The sequence below is a fragment of the Opisthorchis viverrini genome (genome assembly GCF_000715545.1).
Source record: "Opisthorchis viverrini unplaced genomic scaffold opera_v5_10, whole genome shotgun sequence".
Classification (NCBI taxonomy): domain Eukaryota; kingdom Metazoa; phylum Platyhelminthes; class Trematoda; order Opisthorchiida; family Opisthorchiidae; genus Opisthorchis; species Opisthorchis viverrini.
The window spans coordinates 2,892,148-2,912,203 of record NW_008751666.1 but is presented as its reverse complement, the minus strand read 5'-3'; the positions used below and the strand labels follow the sequence as shown (position 1 = coordinate 2,912,203).

Sequence of the window (20,056 nt, the reverse complement as noted above, 5' to 3'; positions counted from 1 at the left end):
TCAAGGTGGCAGCTTTAGGTCGGGAGGTAAGTGATGAAAAGCCTGCAGTTAGATAGTGAAATTCAACAAACCAACGACCGTCTGTCTGCCACGATATTTGTTCCCAATACAAAGTATACAGCACTACCGTCTTCAAAAATAACCGGCCTGAAGCGTTCAGTGTGTCGGGGATGGGTCTTGTCTGGATCCACAGCAGAGGACGTGTTTGAGGGGAGCCGTCGCTCGACTGGACGGTATTGTTTGAAGCTTAAAGCTCTTGGTACCATGGGTGCCCTCATATGCTTGGTATCCAGCCCTAACATCCACTTAAACGCACATGTCACACCGGAGACCGAGGTTCTTTGTGGGACATGAGAACATAAGTGATGCAATCTTCATTATCCCGCTTGGTGCTTCTGTAGTGTTGGTAACTGTTTTGACGCGAAGCCTCGCCCGTCGAATACATGCTTGAAAAACTTAATAGTTCCTGTGAAGGTTAGAGCAAGACAGACTTAAGCGATCATAATATTTGTGGAAAGTCCACTCCATGTACTCCAAAATCTATAACGAAAACTGAACTTTCCCCGCGTTCGGCTGTAGCACCCTTTCAGTGCCTAACTGGCATGCCACGCGAAGGTTGCACGAGGGCTGGGATATTGCCAGATTGCCCAAGCCTAGACAAGGGAAGTCGAGAGGCAGAGGTCGGATTCGAACCACGAACCTTCTGGTCAGTAAATTCGCGCTCTTACCATTTTGGCCATCTCGCCCCAACTTTCCCCGCGGCAGCAAGCGGTGCGAAAGCGGTCTCAACTTCACATTAATTAACTAAACCAACAAAAGTCCCTCCAGCCTCTTTCATCTCGAGTTATCAGTCTTGGGACACCAGTTCCATCTCAAAGTGGCACATCACTATCCTTTGCCGATTTTGTCGCAGCGCCTGTTACCGAATTTCCCTACGAACAGGCATCTTATCTCACATTCGATTCACGGTACGGTTGCTGGGAAGATACTTTCTAGAATGAGTCTACCGACAATGATGATTTCTGGAAACCCCGTCTTTTGGTTCTGTTATATCCTCTTGGATAATGTATCAGCCAGACGCGTCAGTTTACGAGAAAGAAGACAAACGACTTTGAGAGCGTTATACTGTAAACAAGTGGATCTGCTTACAGTCCAATAGGATGTCAGCGATAGGCTAAAATGTAGAAACGATGTTTCGGTATACAGGACAAAATAGTTGACAAAGCGGATTTGTTCGTTTGGAGGTAGTCCTCCTAACACCTCCCTTTGGAGTTCTGGATCGCAGGACTGCTGCTGAGGGATGACTTGCATTGGTATCATGGGCCATCGTATTCGGTCGGTCCATTTTCCAAGTGCACAAATAACGGGTTTCTTTATCGGCTGTGGAGATTCTGGCTTTTCAGCTAATTCAAATATGTCGACATGAATCTCTAGTGTAAGAACAGGATCAAGTATAGTTGTCGCCGAAAGTCTGATCGGGAAGGATGAACAACCAATGTCACTGGTGTTGGTGTCATCAATTCCTACGTTCCCGAATATTCTGAGATACAGACCTGCGGAGGCAGATATTATGAGATGAGATAAATAGATAAAATTCACGGCAGAGGTACCAGTATCAACCGTATTGCTGTCAATGATGACAGCGAACAACGAACCTTCGTGGAATATCGTAACTGGCAACATTCTACTCTAGCCGTCCTCCCTCATTTTCGCTTAAAGCTCCTCATTCCCAGTAAAAATCAGCTCATTTATGTGCAGAACGTACACCAAATGTCACATGGTGACATACAAAACTGTGAATGCCAAAGCAGGCCTTTCGGAAAGTAACTTGGCCAATATTTATCAGTTTGGACCTATAAAGTGCGTCTGCAATTGCATCCATGGGGAGTCACATACGAAAGATAGGATTATTTCAAGAAAGCATTTTGGATGCGGTTAAATCTATTGTCCCTCAGGTATCCAATTATGCACCTGCTAATCATTGGTCACATACCCATGGACGGGACATGAATGAAGCTAACCGACAAACACTTAGCTACACATTTTCGATCTCATCTTGAGGATAGGGAAAATGAATGTCTGAGCTAAAACTTCACTGTAATCTAAGAGTTCAGCACAAGCCTCAGTAATAGAGCTCACCAACACATACATTAGGCTCCACAGAAAGAGCGTAGCTGATTGGCATTACGGACCCAGATAGAGTAGTTCACGTCTACCTCATAGACAACTTTTCCAGCACGGCACACAATTATACCTTGTGTCCACTTCTCCGCACCGCGGTGACAGTCTTTCGCCAGCACAGATGAGCCGGGTGTAAATATGTTATTTACAGCACCGCGATGTCGGTTGAACTGAACTTCCATATTCGTGTTTCTACCGATTGACAAATATGGTGTCGGACGGATGACGTCAACAGGTAAACGGATCTTCCGGTTCATAAGTATCTCCGCTGTGGACTTATCATGTGGAGCGTTAAAATTTGGTGTCGCCCTGTAACTCATCAGAAGTGTCTTGATGATTTCCGGTGAGGAGTGCGCGTTTGAAAGAGTCCATAAATCTTCTCACTTGTCTAGTTGATTGTGGGTGTAACGAACAAAGCAGCCGAATAGAACAGTTTAGCTTGTAATGTATCCTTCAACAATCTACACTTTTCGGGAACTTGTCATATCAATGACTGTCCTAATTTGAACGTCCTTGGAGCTGAGAGAAACTTGATCCTTTCTATGTACCTTTATTATCTGCTTGCAGTGCTCTGACATTTTCATCCTCCACAGACATTGCAGAGCACTTTACTAACACACTCTACACAAAATTCAACGATTTCTTCCAAGGTGCCCTTGGGTGCTGTACGAAAACCAAGGCAAGCCTTAAACTCCAACCCGATTTCAGACCAGCTTCCAGACCGAAACGTCCCGTACCATATGTCGCCGTACCGTGGAGAATGAACTTGTTCGTTCCCAGAAGTAAACTATTCATCATCAAAAAAGTAATTGAAAAGGTGCGCATATGTGCTGATTATTCCACTGGATTGAACGCCGTGTTAGACTCTCATCACTATCCATTGCCGATACCGGAAGATCTGTTCACCAACCTCAATGGTGGAAAATGTTTCGCAAAGCTGGATCTCGCTGATGCTTACCTTCAAATAGAAGTCTCTCATGACCCCAAAGAACTTCTGCCAATTAACACACATCGCGGTTTGTTTCAATTTAACCGTCTATCTTTTGGTGGTAAAATCTGCACCAGCAATATTTCAACAGATAATGGATGCCATGCCAAACGGTTTATCAGGAGTTGCTGCTTATTTGGATGACATCATTCTCACAGGTCCTAGTCACAAGATGCTCTACAGACGTTATTTTACGCTCATCACCGACGAAAAGCCGTTTCTCGACGTTTTTAGATCGAAGAAAGGCATCCCTGTTTACACGGCCAACCGTTTTCAACGTTGGACTACAATGCTACTGGGCTAAGACTTCTTCATCAAGTACCAGTCTACTGATGCTATTGGCCGAGCTGATGCATTATCAAGGCTCATGGATCCTCAGCGTCAACAACCCGAAGATGCTGTTGTCGCCGCAATAACGGTGGGAACGGAAGTTAAAGCAGTGCTTGCTACTACAACCCGTGCACTTCCAGTTACTTCTGCCATGGTTCGCGACGCCACTGCTCGTGATCTGTTACTTCAAAAGGTATTCCATTTTCGTCGCACACAATGGCCTTCAGTATGCTCCTATGAACAACTTCAACGGTTCTGCCAACGTCGATCCTTACTTTCCGAGGTTAGTAATGTCCTTAAGCAATTTTGGACATCTCGGTATTAGCCGCATGAAGACGCTAACACGTAGTTATGTATACTGGCCGAGCATGGATAAGCAGCTAGGGAAACTTGTACTCAAGTGCTAAAAATGTCAACTATCTGCAAAATCCCCTCGGAAAACATAATTGTGTTCATGGCCCGTTCCAGAAACTCCATGGTCACGACTTCATGTTGACTTTGTGGTACCAATCAATGGCCAACAATATGTGATCCTGTTAGACACCTATAGCAAGTGGCCAGAAGTGTTTAACACGAACCATGCTACTGCTTGTGCTACCACTTCAAAACTACAAGGTGTCTGGCCACTTTGGAGTTCCAAATATCATTGTCTCTGACAACGGCAGTGCATTCACGTTCGCTGAATTTTCCGCTTTCTGTCAAGAAAATAGCAGACAGCATGTGCGATCACCACCGTTACACCCACAATCAACTAGACAAGTGAGAAGATTTATGGACTCTTTCAAACGCGCACTCCTCACCGGAAATCATCAAGACACTTCTGATGAGTTACAGGGCGACACCAAATTTTAACGCTCCACATGATAAGTCCACAGCGGAGATACTTATGAACCGGAAGATCCGTTTACCTGTTGACGTCATCCGTCCGACACCATATTTGTCAATCGGTAGAAACACGAATATGGAAGTTCAGTTCAACCGACATCGCGGTGCTGTAAATAACATATTTACACCCGGCTCATCTGTGCTGGCGAAAGACTGTCACCGCGGTGCGGAGAAGTGGACACAAGGTATAATTGTGTGCCGTGCTGGAAAAGTCGTCTTATGAGGTTGTCTATGGAGGCGAGATAGCTCAAGTGGTTGGAGCGCGAAATTACTGACCCGGAGTTCCGTGGTTCGAACCCCGCCTCTGCCTCTCGACTTCCCCTGTTTAGGCTTGGTCAACCTGACAGTATCCCAGCCCTCGTGCTTCCTTCGGATTGCATGGTAGCTAGGCACCGAAAGGGCGTTACAGCTGAACGAGACGTAAACTACTCTATCTGGGTCCGTAATGCCAATCAGCTACGCTCTTTCTGTGGAGCCTAATGTATGTGTTGGTGAGCTCTATTACTGAGGCTTGTGCTGAACTCTTAGATTACAGTGAAGTTTTAGCTCAGACATTCATTTTCCCTATCCTCAAGATGAGATCGAAAATGTGTAGCTAAGTGTTTGTCGGTTAGCTTCATTCATGTCCCGTCCATGGGTATGTGACCAATGATTAGCAGGTGCATAATTGGATACCTGAGGGACAATAGATTTAACCGCATCCAAAATGCTTTCTTGAAATAATCCTATCTTTCGTATGTGACTCCCCATGGATGCAATTGCAGACGCACTTTATAGGTCCAAACTGATAAATATTGGCCAAGTTACTTTCCGAAAGGCCTGCTTTGGCATTCACAGTTTTGTATGTCACCATGTGACATTTGGTGTACGTTCTGCACATAAATGAGCTGATTTTTACTGGGAATGAGGAGCTTTAAGCGAAAATGAGGGAGGACGGCTAGAGTAGAATGTTGCCAGTTACGATATTCCACGAAGGTTCGTTGTTCGCTGTCATCATTGACAGCAATACGGTTGATACTGGTACCTCTGCCGTGAATTTTATCTATTTATCTCATCTCATAATATCTGCCTCCGCAGGTCTGTATCTCAGAATATTCGGGAACGTAGGAATTGATGACACCAACACCAGTGACATTGGTTGTTCATCCTTCCCGATCAGGAGCGGAAAGGAACTCCTTCGTGGCAGGCGGACTGCGCCTACGAGGGATGTAGTGAAGACATTTAAACTAGCCTTGTGGTCTATGTGCTACAGCGGCCGTTATGAGTTTTTATCTATCTGTTCTCTGTCTATCTCTCTCTCTATCTGTTCTCTGCACTCCTCATGAATCATGAATTCCGTTACAGGAGACGTATTGCTGAGGACGCAATGTTGGTGACAAATCGTCTTTATGAGATTAATTTTTAATTGTTCAGCTGTAGCACCCTTACGGTGCCTAACTGCCATGCTACTCGAAGGAAGCACGAGGGCTGGGATACTGCCAGGTTGCCCAAGCCTAGACAGGAGAAGTCGAGAGGCGGAGGCCGGGTTCGAACCACGGACCTTCCATTCAGTAAATTGGCGCTCTAACCACTTGGGCCATCTCGCCCCCTTTATGAGATTGGCACAAGCATGGCAAACCGGTGCCGAACTTCTTGAAATCTGCAGTGATTAGGCCGTACAATTAAGATCATATGGCACGGGATTCATTAGTTTGGATCATGAAACTGGGAAGCAGCAACTGTGAAGTCTCCACATTTTCTTGCTCTCATGCTGGAGTGCTATAACACGTTTCAGTACAACCTTCTGTAGCATCAAGAAATCCCGAGGAAACCCTTCCGTTTGAAAGTTCCCCGGACCCACGCAACGTTCTATCCTTGCGTTAACCGGCGTCCACCGTGGAACACCGAAGACTGGGCGAAACACGGAACAGCGCATTTGGGTCACATTTTCTTCCTGTTGTAGAATGAATGGACTTATTCTTGCTGATAGCTCCATCGCCTCCACCCTAATCTTTCTGTGAAATCAGGTATTTAAAGGATAGACGCGTCTAAGCATGTGTTGCAGAAAATTCTAATTGGTAAAGACAGTCGCCCTGTTTTAGGCCTGCTACTTTAGAGCCAATGAGGTGTTTAGGAGTGTAGCTGTTTAGCATATGTTTTTCACAAGTTGTTACTGCGCAAATCCACTGGTGCCGCGTCCAATAATGTTTTGCTTTCGAGTCCGACCAAATCGAACCCTTTCGAGTCATTAGAACATGTTGACGACTAACCTCTTCTCTGCCATTTGCAGCTGCTACTGCCGAATCCCGGTCTTCGGAGCATACGTCAAGAATATGGAGCGCTTTCGTTCTCTCGATATCCTTCATCATGGTGGTACTGTTGAGTTTGCCCCTGAAACATATTGCTCTCACTCTCTCGAGGACCTCCGGTCTACCCAGTTGTCAATGTGTCTGGATATCAAACCGCGAAATACTGAGTTTGGCGGATTGAAAGAAGGGCAGTCATCAAAACTGGAGGTCAGAGCGATTGGGAAGCCCGCTCTGGGTGGTTGCAATGCTGCCGGTTACTCTAATGAGTTAACCAATCTCCGTGGTGACCCCATAAGAAGCCCTAATGTTGCGTCAGAGGAATCTGATGAGAAAATCCCCTATAACCTTAGTGTTGATTCCGCAGAAGTTAAATCATTACAAGTTTTGTGCTGTTCATCACTACGCAGGTTGCATGTAGCCGAAACACCACAAGATTCGGTCACTCACGAAAGCGCTTATCTTCCTCCTCACTCCCCATCGATACTTCTGACGTCAGCCGTGAAAAGCAAGGTTCTGCAGGATATTCCTCCACACTTAGATCAATCACTTTTAGGACGGAAAGAAGAAGAAGGACAATGTGTGGCTGCCATTACAGATGTGACAGAGGTAGAATGCCCAAAAGTTTTCGAAAACCCTGTGACTACACAAGTGGAGGATCCTAATAGCCTACAACCACCGTGCAACGAGTCAGCATCCGTACTGTCCGTTCCCGACTCCGATAACATGGTGGTTGATCATGACGAAAGCTCGAGTGATATATTAGATGATGACGATGGTCTACTCGGATCTCGCCTTCGAGCACATCCTTCTGAAGAAAGTGACAGCCCTTCGGAAGATGACTCCCTATACTCAGAAATATCGCATAAGTCAACGAGTCAATACACCGACGCTGTTGATATTGGGATTGGCACTTCTGATAGTCGTGCACCGCCGGCAACCAAGGCAGTAGGATCTCGTAATTTGAGCCCAGAATTGACGCAAGCAAACGAGCAAGAAGCCGGTGATACTGGGGATGTAGATGAACGACTTGATGCTGACCAGGATAAGGCGAATCCTGCATATATTCCCAGAACTGGAACCTACTTTATGCATGATTACCGCAGCTCAGAAAATAGTAAAACCTCACCGCAGGCCGATTCCCATAAAAGCCGGGCAGACAGAAGTAAATGGCAGCACGACATGTTTCGGTATTACGAGCAGGGTCCTCGGTCAAGTCGCGAGCTCATCATGCGATATGGTTACGATATTAGGGAGGGAAATGCTGACTCGAATGCACCCGAAAACGAACCTCACTCACCATCAGTATCCGCTGAACACCCCATCAACCGAGAGGCATTGACCACAAAACCTACCAGTTCACCGATTCATGATGATACTGCCCCACATAATATCAATTCTGATGAACGCGGTCAGAGCCACATTAGCCACGGACGACCGCGCCGACAGAATTTTGCGGACTACCAACGTGAAACAAAGCGTATGGATCCAAACGTGGGCCATACACGTGGTCGCTTCACACGGTCACTGGGCATTAGACATCAATTCGAGCAGAATGAGATACCCAATACCGTTTCTCAACCGAATGAAATGTCTTCAAATCAATTCCCGAAATCGAGGCTTCAAGATGGGACAGGTTACCACCGTGAATCGGGGAATAGAGGTCGTAGAGCTAGTCGAAACGCAAATTTCGGCAATGCATCTTCAGCTGTCAGTGATTCTACAATGGAATACCCTACCATTCGCAATGACGATCCTTGTGCTTCCGACGATCGGTCGAATAAAGTAGTCCCAAACCTGAGTTATAGCTCCTCTCCAGGAAAAGCACCTCATGTTGGCCCTAAATCTAGAGGTGGTTGGACTCCGGCTTTCTCACATAGGGATGATAACACCCGCGTCGGGACGGCCTCGAAGAGGTATTCAACGTTTCGACAAGCAACTTCCACCACTACCTCAGTTGATGCATCAGAATTAACTTCACGACAAACTTTTACCGACCCCGGTCTGGGGACCCGAACTGTAGCTTGCAATTTTGGTGACCACAAGTTTTCAGAATTGTCACGGTCGCACACTGGAAACTCCTCCATACCTGCCGTTCCGAAAAATCCTGATCTGTACAGTCAAACCAGACCGCTGCAGTGTCCAGATATTCAGCATCCCAATTGTACGCGCCTCGTGCAGGAACCATCTTCCCATCGGGTCAGAAACTCAAGGCCACCCTTTCGTCCTTTTACAACTGGTAAGGATCACCACGCTCCCCAAGCATCTGCAGCCGCCCTGCGTGAGTCATATCCAGCGGATCATTTGGAGTTTGGTTCGACTGAGTTTAGTACCTATCGCAGTCATCAACAAAGTGAGTTTGAATGTTAAAGCGTTCCGTTTGAACCCCTCGTGTATTTTGCAGCTTTCACTGTTCGGTAACTTTCGGTATTCGTAGGATGCGTTGTTCTAACTTATTGTAGCCTTCTTTTTATCATTAGTATTTTCTAGAGATGAGGCTGTCACTATCCATCATGAGCTCTAGATGACTTAGTGGTTAAAGTGCGGATTTACTGACCGGAAGGTCCGTTGTTCAAAACTATTTTTATTTTTTTATTTTGTTCGAAACTAACTTCTGTCGCCCGACTTCCCCTGTCTAGGTTTGGCTCATTTGGCAGCATCCCAGCCCTCGTGCTTCCTTTGGGTGGCATGGCGGCTAGGTACTGAATGGTTATCTTTTTATCCGGTTTCATCTATTTCTATCGAGAAGGCAAAATCTTTGAACAAGTTGTTCTTGCATATTTCTACACACTAATCCTCAGAAGTGACCGCGAGGACGTGCAGACTGATTACTGATGAAGAACAGATCACCAATCAAGAGGATAACATGGCTTATAGTTTCTAGCCGTATGCTTAGGTAGTTCGTTTTTTAACTATTTTGTAATCGATAGCAAGGAAGACATGGTTGGCCTGTCTTCATTTTGGTTCTAAGGTAATAATAATAATCATTTAGCTGTAGTGCCCTTTCGGCCATGCCACCCGAAGGAAGCACGGGGTTTGAGATACTGCCTAGACAGGAGCCGAGGTTAGGTTCGGGCCACCGACCTTCCGGTCAGTAGGTTCGCACCTTAACCTCCGAGTTTTTAAGTACCCCTTCCACGATGTTGTTCTTAAAACCTACTCGTCATGTGAATCTACTGTATTTTCGATGAAGAATGGAAGGTAATCTTCAACGGCTTCTGCACACCAATAACAAAATTCGGTTGTCCACCGGTGTTCCCAACGGTAAACAGCAGACTATGATAAAGGTGGTTACAGTCCTGGTAATGCATACCATAAAATTCCAGTAACCATGTACATATGAGGTTGGGATGTACTAGCGCGGTAGTATATAACTGCTTACCTACTTTTTAGGTTGACAGTACCAACGCCGGGTCTGGGCTTAAAAGGTGGCTGGATGTGTGCTGCAAATTTTTTCATGTATTGCGAAAATTATGCCAGACTGGTTCGTTGAACACCCTGTCAGAAATAATTTTCGGACACCAGGATTGTCTGTTGTTGTGCTTTGGTGGTCAGGTCTCGCATCCATAAAAGGACAAATGCAAGCCTCTTAAGGCACGTCCAAACCTGGCATTATCTGGACTGGAACCGAATGCTCACCAGATGATCTTACGCGGTCCACGCAAACCCCGATGGCAGTCACCAGGGTCCACTTCGAACCATTACCTATGTAATTTACGCATATTGCCTGAGGAACAGCTTACCTGCTGGGGTCTGTTCACGCCAGGGAAATATTGATGCTTTTGAAATGCAAGTCTTCGCCGCTGGTTTAGGCAAAGTCGGCCGTAACCAGCCGATCAGTTTCGTCTGCTGTGCCTTTGACCCTTTTTTGAACCTGAGGGTTATACGAAGACCTCAGTACGGAATGCTCGCAGATGCACTCGACAAAACCGCCGTATCGTTGGATTGATCTCGTTTTCTTTTTCAATATTCGTTATTGCATGGACTATCTTGTCAATATTGTTTTGTCAGTGAAACCAAATCAATAAATCAGACGACTGTCTCCTGTGGCTGGATTAGTCGCCCTCAGAAATGTTTCGGATGCACGTTGTCCAGGCAAGTCGACCATCATCACCATCAAAAACAGTGACATCAGTGTTGACACTGATGCTTCACTGCTGTACAACCACAAAGTTTATCTACTTATGTTTCATGCCCAAGAATGAAAGGAAAAGAGTGGACGAGGAAGGGACTTGGTGCTGAAAGGAACGAAGGATGTTGCGTTAAGTTTGTTCGTTCTTCGCCTCCCAGGATGGGTCCACGTGACCTTCCGTTTGATTTCAGACAGTTTAACAGAACAGCAACACCACAGTGACTTAAACCGCCTCTCTCACACTTACTTGACAAAAATGGGTTCCCTACAACACCTGGAATTCGGCAAACCGAAATAATGGTGGAAGTAAAAGGTGGGTTGAATTTGATTTGGAATTCCTAAGTAAATTCAGATAAGGTGGCAGTTAACTTGGTTCCTCTGTATGAAGCAGTAGATGGACACACGTAGCTGTGAGTGGAATCAACGCCAACAGGAAGGTTGGTGACAAATGGTCAACCACCACTGTAGATGACTTTGGCGGGCCTCTCGAAGCCATCCTGTCGCCTTTTCTTTTCACATTTCACCCCGATTCCCTATCTCGGTGACACAAGCTTCGTAGTACAGTATTCCGACAATACCTTTGCGGACAATACCTTTGCATAAGGATATCCATACCACCCGCTCTTTGTAGTAAGCTGTATCTCCCTAACAAATGCAGTGAGATTGGTATACATTTAGGCGTAGCCAAAGCCTACGGTACTACTTACACAAAGGTAAGCAGAGTTATAAAACAAATTAGGCAAAGTCGGCCGTAACCAGCCGATCAGTTTCGTCTGCTGTGCCTTTGACCCTTTTTTGAACCTGAGGGTTATACGAAGACCTCAGTACGGAATGCTCGCAGATGCACTCGACAAAACCGCCGTATCGTTGGATTGATCTCGTTTTCTTTTTCAATATTCGTTATTGCATGGACTATCTTGTCAATATTGTTTTGTCAGTGAAACCAAATCAATAAATCAGACGACTGTCTCCTGTGGCTGGATTAGTCGCCCTCAGAAATGTTTCGGATGCACGTTGTCCAGGCAAGTCGACCATCATCACCATCAAAAACAGTGACATCAGTGTTGACACTGATGCTTCACTGCTGTACAACCACAAAGTTTATCTACTTATGTTTCATGCCCAAGAATGAAAGGAAAAGAGTGGACGAGGAAGGGACTTGGTGCTGAAAGGAACGAAGGATGTTGCGTTAAGTTTGTTCGTTCTTCGCCTCCCAGGATGGGTCCACGTGACCTTCCGTTTGATTTCAGACAGTTTAACAGAACAGCAACACCACAGTGACTTAAACCGCCTCTCTCACACTTACTTGACAAAAATGGGTTCCCTACAACACCTGGAATTCGGCAAACCGAAATAATGGTGGAAGTAAAAGGTGGGTTGAATTTGATTTGGAATTCCTAAGTAAATTCAGATAAGGTGGCAGTTAACTTGGTTCCTCTGTATGAAGCAGTAGATGGACACACGTAGCTGTGAGTGGAATCAACGCCAACAGGAAGGTTGGTGACAAATGGTCAACCACCACTGTAGATGACTTTGGCGGGCCTCTCGAAGCCATCCTGTCGCCTTTTCTTTTCACATTTCACCCCGATTCCCTATCTCGGTGACACAAGCTTCGTAGTACAGTATTCCGACAATACCTTTGCGGACAATACCGTTGCATCGGGATATCCATACCACCCGCTCTTTGTAGTAAGCTGTATCTCCCTAACAAATGCAGTGAGATTGGTATACATTTAGGCGTAGCCAAAGCCTACGGTACTACTTACACAAAGGTAAGCAGAGTTATAAAACAAAACAATTGTCCACGTTCGTGGCGTCAACAAGTGCACAAGTCTGTCGCTGACCGGCACAGTGCCGTGTCAAGGCCCGCACACTAAACAAAGGCGAGCGGAATGTTGGCTCTGTAGTGTGGGTTGCGATCGTCCCTTCCGAGGACAGTCTCGTGATTCTGATTGGCGGTGTGATTACAGGGAACCCATGACAACAAGACAAGGCAGTCTCAACAAGCGGGGCAAGAACACGCATGGGTAAGCAGGTCAGCTGCGTACGTTCACAACACATACAGGCTAATATACCAGTGTCGGGCAAAAAATCGTTCAATTGTAGCACTATTTCGGTGCCTAACTGCCATGCAACCAGAAGAAAACACGAAAGTTGGGACATTACCAGATGCCCAAGCCTAGATAGGAGACGTGGAGGTGCAGAGGTTGGGTTTGAACCACAGACCTCCCGGTCATTAAATCCGCGCTCTAACCACTGAGCTCTGGGTGGCCGGTACGGATGAGTAAAACAAAAGCGGATCAAAATTACATGGAAAGAGTAAGCAAATGAATGGGAGAATCGTCATGAAGTCAAGTTAGTTTCAATAGTGTGCTGATCGGATCCTATAGGAAAATAGTGTTAAAGGTCTTATCGGACGGTTAGCTGCTTACATGTTTCCCTTGATATGGTCGAGTTTCTTATTTTCGCCACCTTCACTCATGATATTGCACTGCTTACTCGTGATTTTCTATGGTTTCTTGAACGTTGGCTTTATCGTCGTTAGATGCTACACTGGGACACTGTCCTACTCCGGTAATACATTCCTCTTTTCCACAGGAACCCTGATATCTCAACCCATCGAACCTTGTTACAATCTCAACACCACCAGCACCCATTTCTTTCATCTTTTGAAACTGTAACTACAAAACTTTTTCCAACCAATTATTGAGTGGTAGTGGGGAAGAATGTCTGCTTACAAAAATTCGTAATCCGTACGTAGCTGGACTCAAAAATGCATCCATGTTTTTCCATATTCGTTTAACGAATCTGTTGGAACGCTGATCTGGTGGGTCACAAGCGATGTGAATAAGGAACACCTGTCTCACCTTGTTCCGTCCGTGACGGACCGCATTAATCACACTTGGACAGGAATTGAGCTGTTGTAAATGGGGGGTGATGCGGATATTGAGGGGAAAATGCGGAGGAATTAGGCCTCTTTCGTGCGAGAGGTTTCGCTCTGATCATTTTGACCGTGGCAATTGCACTTGGCAGATCATTCAGTTGGCTTTAGGATTTTGGTTCACAGCGTGGGGAACAGCTACCTGCCACACAAGTTCAACCTGATTTTCATCATACCGTGAATTTTCTTAATCTTTCCAGCTCATTTCACGCACGATAGCTTTTGATTATAAAAGTCAGACTGTTCGCGCCTGTCCGGCTTCTATTCACCACGAAAAAACGGTTTTCCTCTAAGGTCTTTTGTGAACGATGGTTACTTTTAAATATCCCATCATATTGCGCTTGAGCAGCTGGCCATTTTGATGACTTATGACACCATCCTTTTGACGTGACAGTTCATTGCCCTGCCTAAGTTATTGAAGTACCCGGCAGGTCGTATTGGCTTTCCATCCAGAAGTCGTCACTTGATGGGCCAGTTAACACAGGATCACATGATGTGAACTAAGTGATTGGACGATGTTGGCGTGACATATTCAAATGCAAGTCAGTCACACTGCTGATCAGCCACTCATTTCTGGATATCGCGCTAGGCCTTCAGTATTATTGCATATCCATGGTTGCTACATACTACCGTCACTCGTTGAGCTTGTGTGATGTCATCCAGCTCCTCTCAACTAGAGTATTGCGGAGTAGTTTTGTACCGGCTAGCGAACGTCGAATAAGAACTACAAAGCAAGGGACTTCTTTTCGTTTTTTCTCAATTCCGTCATCCCGACGGAATAATGAAGAGGACGCTGGAGGATCTTCAGGGCGTTCAAATCGTTGCCGGTGAGGACTTTTTCATTCTGGAATACGCAGGCCACATCGACCTAATCTTCGAAGACGAACACGAAACACAAGCACTTCCGAATAAACTGACCACCATCGTTCAACATACGCTTTGGGCCCAGGAAGTCCAAAGTAGTGCCTCAGGGCGTGCGTTCTCCCAACACGTATTCATCCTCATTGACAGCATGAAATCGGTGTTCAGTGCTGATGCTTCGCCGCCGTACAACCAGGATTTATTTGAAAACCCTATTGTGGTAAAAAGAATAAAAGTGGATGGGAAAGAAACTTAGTGCTAGCTTAATGCCATCATTCCCAGGTGCCTACGCCTCCAGACACTCATTCAGGGGATCTGGATAGAAACTGACAACAAGAACGCTGCTGATATCGATTGGCAGCCGTATCTTGCAGCGTCTTCAACTAGTCCGAACATGACCTTTACAATCCAATAAGGACTGGACGTTTTGTAGAATCTTACATAACCCGGTGGTTGTGTTAACTTTGACGGCGGTGTATCTGATGGAATCCGTACAGGAAACTCGAGGGCCCAAACCATGTTCCTCAATTTGTGTCATCTGTGGTGTAAAAGTGGCCTAGAATTGGGGCTCAATGAATTGTATGTATTAGACTCCATTATGGCGTGTTGTTGTATACTTGCGAGATAGCCTCTGGGGGTAGATGATCTTCGGTTTTTCTACAACCGATGTATCACAAGCGTTGTAGATATCGGATTGCTTTTTTAGGGGAGATTTCGTCCTGTAAGTGGTGCCAATCTATGCTGAAAAGCTGAGAAGCACTGTACAGCTGTTTCATCCTTATTGGGAATCATCAGCAGTGCGCATCCTACGATACTCCGGAGTCTCGAACTCGCGACCTCCTGGCTAGTAGTTTGAACATTCAACCTTTCGACCACGAGTGGCTGATCAGCAATGTGATTGACTCGCACTTAGACTGGATATAGTGCCGCTCATCCTGCTCGAGGAGCCAGTCAACATGTGTGACCGCGCGATGTGGGTCCCGTGATTCAAAGCAAGGTTTTTGTTGGGGACCAAATCAGATGATCGACGGACCGAATAGTGTCGATGGATGGCTATCCAGAGGAACTACCCGGTGTGTCGAAACAAAACAACGCCAGCTGACTCAGTGTTCAGTGCAGACCGAATTGTGTTATGCTGGGTTTAGATGTGTCTTTGCAATGCAACTTACGGACTAAGGACTAAGTAGGACGGTACCAATTAGGAAATCATGTTTACCAGTTTGCCTATCATGTTATCGACAGCCAACAGTAATCCTTAATTAATTCCCGTTTTGTTAGTTATTTGGTTGGCCACCCTGTGTCGAGCAACGGACCGGAGTTCATATAGTTAGGGATGATTGTTTAGTATTTCTTTCAGGCCATGATAGTGATACTGACAGTTTAGCAGGACATATTTTGATGGGATCAGTAACGCACATTCTGCTATTTCGATAACTTTATGATGTCATATCACGTGTTTCTTGTATGTTTCAGATTATTCCGGAGTACATGATCGCGAGACGCGTTCGACTGCTCCTGCAACTAATCGAGTTACTCAGCGTCGTCCACTTTTGGGTAGGCAACCATTCAAGCCCCTCGAGATTCTAGACCCAGGGGACCAGTTAACTCCAGTAGCTGAAAACGCCAGAGTGGGAAACAAACGTGACCCCGGTACTGGCAGCTGGTTTGTCACGCCAAAACCCGTGTCTTCTAGCCAAGCACTTGATTGAAGTTGACTCAAGGAACTTGTATTTTCCATTCATCTTCCCCACTTGTGTGGTCTTCTGGTTTCTAACCTGTGATCCACAAATTGCCGAATGTTGGTTGTTTATTCACACATTGTTGCATGATCCTTGCTGCATCTGCATGAATTACTCTTAGTTCATCCATATCACGTTCATACAATACATAGGAGTCCACCTATGTATCTTCACTGTTATCTGCTAATGCCGTTTAATCCACAAACGGGATACGTGGATTGTATACCCCAACCTGGGCCTGGATCGGCCAGGCATACGCCTGGATAATTTTCTTCCAACTTTAGGGTTGGTCAACCCGGAGATGGCGTTCCTTCTTCAGTCGTAAATTAAACTTGTTAATTCAGAAGCACTCTGGGATCCCGCGGCAATATCTGGCGCGGAGAATAGTAGGCTAACAAAACTAAAGAATTCATACGAAATACACTACTGAGCTAGCTGACTTGGGTTGGGCATCTTTCGTGCACAACGTAGGACTAAAACGCTGACGTGCTTTTCTATATAGAATGCTCAAACTAAGCGAGTAATCATACAGGTATACTAGATGTACATTGGAATTTCTATACCAGACTCGTGTAACCTGTTTGAGTGGAATACCACCAGTGTACGGAGTTCACTGACGCTATGCCATTTCATCCTTGTGAGTGAACTGTCGCGTGCACCGTCGTAGTGCACTATCTGGCCTGCACGGCATGCCATTTCGGCGCATCCGGTTCCTCCGTCTACAACAAGAGGACTGTTTCGGGAAAAATACTGACGCGTGGGTATCAGTGTCATACCATATCATTGCGTTGAGCGTCAGCAGGTGTACATAGCTGCGCAAGTACTCCTTTTGTCTCTTCGGCGAAATTCACTAATAGAGAAGGTTATCAATGAAGAAAAAGCGGCTTAAGATTTCTGACTAGTTGGTTAGCCCGAGTTGCAGTGTTGTATCATAGTTTGCACTGCAACTTACTGACCGTACCACGGAAGAAATATATCCAGTTCTATGGTCTGAATGGTCTCGGATATGTCGACACACCTTTGGTGACAACACCAATGTAGGTGTTGTCTTCTGTAAGTAAGGAAACTGCATAACTAAATAAGGACCTGGTGACTTCCGATGTGCAAAGATCAGGAGCTATCAATTGGTCAGTTATCATGAAGCGAGCGGTCTTTTGTCAGTTATTAATCCTCAGTATCATTGTTTTTGTCGTGTTTCAAACGGTTTGGTGCGTTCCTATGGTTTGCCATGGTTTGGTGTCATTCACCAACAACTAAGTCACCCGGAGACACATTGAATAAGTCACTAGACTAAACCAACACCGGTTGGTTTTCCAACCAGATACACTGGTTAGCAAAGTGTCTTATTGTGACTGACCGAAAGGATAAGTACACAAGTGCACAAGACATAACAACGCAACATTCTCATGGGTGACTCGACCGCACTTGTTATGGGAAGATACAATCATGCCAGTTATGCTTAGTTATGCATGCAGAGGTCGGAAAAGTCAGCCAAAAGATACTGACCGGCGTGGGTTTTAGTTAACCGTGTATTTCATATAATTCGGGCGAACGATATGTGCTGTAAAACCGGTATAAAAACGAGGATAGCATGTGATGAGCATTTTCGGGTACCACTTCAACGAGAGCACAACGAGTAAAATGAATCCATGACCCACATCGTGCCTGGTTACTGACATTCTACAATGCCTAGGTTTATCACGCATACATGATTTGATTTTGAAATAGAAGTCGGGGTTGTATTCTCTTCGGTTCATTGGAAGATCTGCCACTCCGACATGTAGAGGTTTAGAGCTTATACATATAGATCTTTATCTCGACTATATTTTCCGATCAGTTATCACAGGTTTCATGTTAACTGTAGCTGATTTTGAATTGGTATATTTCCGACCCCTCTTTCAGTAGAATAAGCGCTGTCCAATATCTCTAGCGAAGGTACTTTTGGGTTTCAGCGTAGAGGTGGCGCTTCCAGTCAGTCACGATAGAAAAACGACGCCTGTTTCATGTCGGCAATCGACTTCTCGAGCTTTCTTACCTGGAATAAGATCTGGCTTCCGTGAGTGTTAGATCCATGGACCATAAATACGGGTGAGCATTTCAGTTTCTCTGATTGGATCTTAGTCAATGGCAACTGATGCCGAGATGGCTCAGTGGAGCGCAAATTTACTGATCAGAAGGTCCGACCTGTCTCTCAACTTCTCATGTTTAGGCTTGGGAAATCTGGCAGTATTCCGGACCTCGTGCTCTCTTCGGGTGCTACAGCTGAACGTCTTTTTTTCGACCGGTGCCGTTTATTAACCAATCACTGTAGTTCAGCGATCCACCGCCAGAAATAAGGCCTTGGGATGACGACAAAACGGGCTTGCTGGAGGTTACAAACCTTGAAGCCCCGGTGAAATTCCCTTCGGTTGCAGCCGCAAACTCGACGCCATGTACAATTGATTGCCCGGGGAGCTTGGTGGATCCAGGTGGACAAATTTGACGAATGCTGGAAGATTCAGCGATTTGTTTTACTTAGTTAGTTGTACTGATGCTCACGAGTAGCCGCGAATGAGATCACATAGCTATCTGCTATCCAGCAAAGGAAAACGTGAGGACCACCAGAGCAGAATACTTTGAGAAACAGTTCATCTGGCCGCCTAATCCCTCCGGGTTTACGGCCTTTGACAGAGACATGGACTGTGACCATGAAATCCTCTAGACAGTGTTCTTGTGTATATCCCCACTCAAGCAAGATTGTGATTCCCAATCTAATCAGTCCGAAAACGGCAGTAAAATCTTCCGTCATTGGCCGTCTAACTTATTTCTGTCTACATCGGACGACTGTTCTAGACAACTGGGTTCAACCAACGATGGTGCCCATCTTCAAAAAGTGTATCCGCAGTGGATCTAGTAAACACAGCTCCAAGTTTTATATTCGTTGATTTCAATCAGACCCCGTCGTCCTAGCGCGCCACCGGAAACCTTGACCTGTCTGCATCAAGCAGCATTTCGACCGGCTTGGAGCAGCATCAGTCACATCATCACAGTCAGTCCAGTGTCAAGGCAACACTGTCGCACCCAGCCAGGTCCTTATGTCCACATACCTATGGATGTGTTAAGGTGCATGGGGAGCACTCCAGAAGATTCCCTATGCTCGTATCGGATTGCGTAGGTAGGGACACACATCAGGCGATTCAGTCGCAGAAGACATTCAGCATCGCCAACTACGCCGCCTTAGCCGTGTGCTATACATGTCAAATAATCGTCTACTGGGACAGGCATTTCTTGCCATTCTTCAGAATGGTTCGAACCCTGAGATGAACGTGTGACTTAGAAGAACTGAGTGAAAGAAGGTATAAATTATTTAGAAGTTGCTGGTGCGGTCCGTCTTCCAGAGTGTGGCTCCTGCGACTCTCCCTGCACTTAACCAGAAACACTTGGTGCCAGTTTCTTTTTCTCATTGTCTGATTTAACCTTTGGAAATGTACAAACCTCAAGACGTTCTAGGAGTGTCTGCACTAGCTCGTTTCACCACCTATTATTTTATGTTTCAGTTCAAGGCTTTAAGTATGGTTAAATCTTGCGACTGTACGGCAGTGAATCACCACTGTGATCACTGACTTTGCTCGGTCTGATGATGATATGTATATTCCTACATCGTGACATTAGGGTCTTTCACCAAAAACAAACGTGAAGACTGATCACTTCTTAATAACCCTTGTGACGGGTAAC

At 45.7% G+C, this 20,056-nt stretch overlaps 2 protein-coding genes across 2 annotated transcripts; both read left to right on the top strand.

Annotated features, from left to right (window-relative positions):
* Positions 1-33: 33 nt before the first annotated feature.
* On the top strand, positions 34-354 carry T265_00998 (hypothetical protein; the record flags this gene model as incomplete). The annotated part of the gene is made up of 1 exon (XM_009164913.1): positions 34-354. The coding sequence occupies one exon, from the start codon at positions 34-36 to the stop codon at positions 352-354; it is 321 nt and encodes a 106-aa protein (XP_009163177.1).
* A 6,342-nt stretch (positions 355-6,696) lies between these two features.
* Positions 6,697-16,497, top strand: T265_00997 (hypothetical protein; the record flags this gene model as incomplete). The annotated part of the gene is made up of 2 exons (XM_009164912.1): positions 6,697-9,039; positions 16,077-16,497. The coding sequence occupies one exon, from the start codon at positions 6,697-6,699 to the stop codon at positions 9,037-9,039; it is 2,343 nt and encodes a 780-aa protein (XP_009163176.1).
* Positions 16,498-20,056: the final 3,559 nt, after the last annotated feature.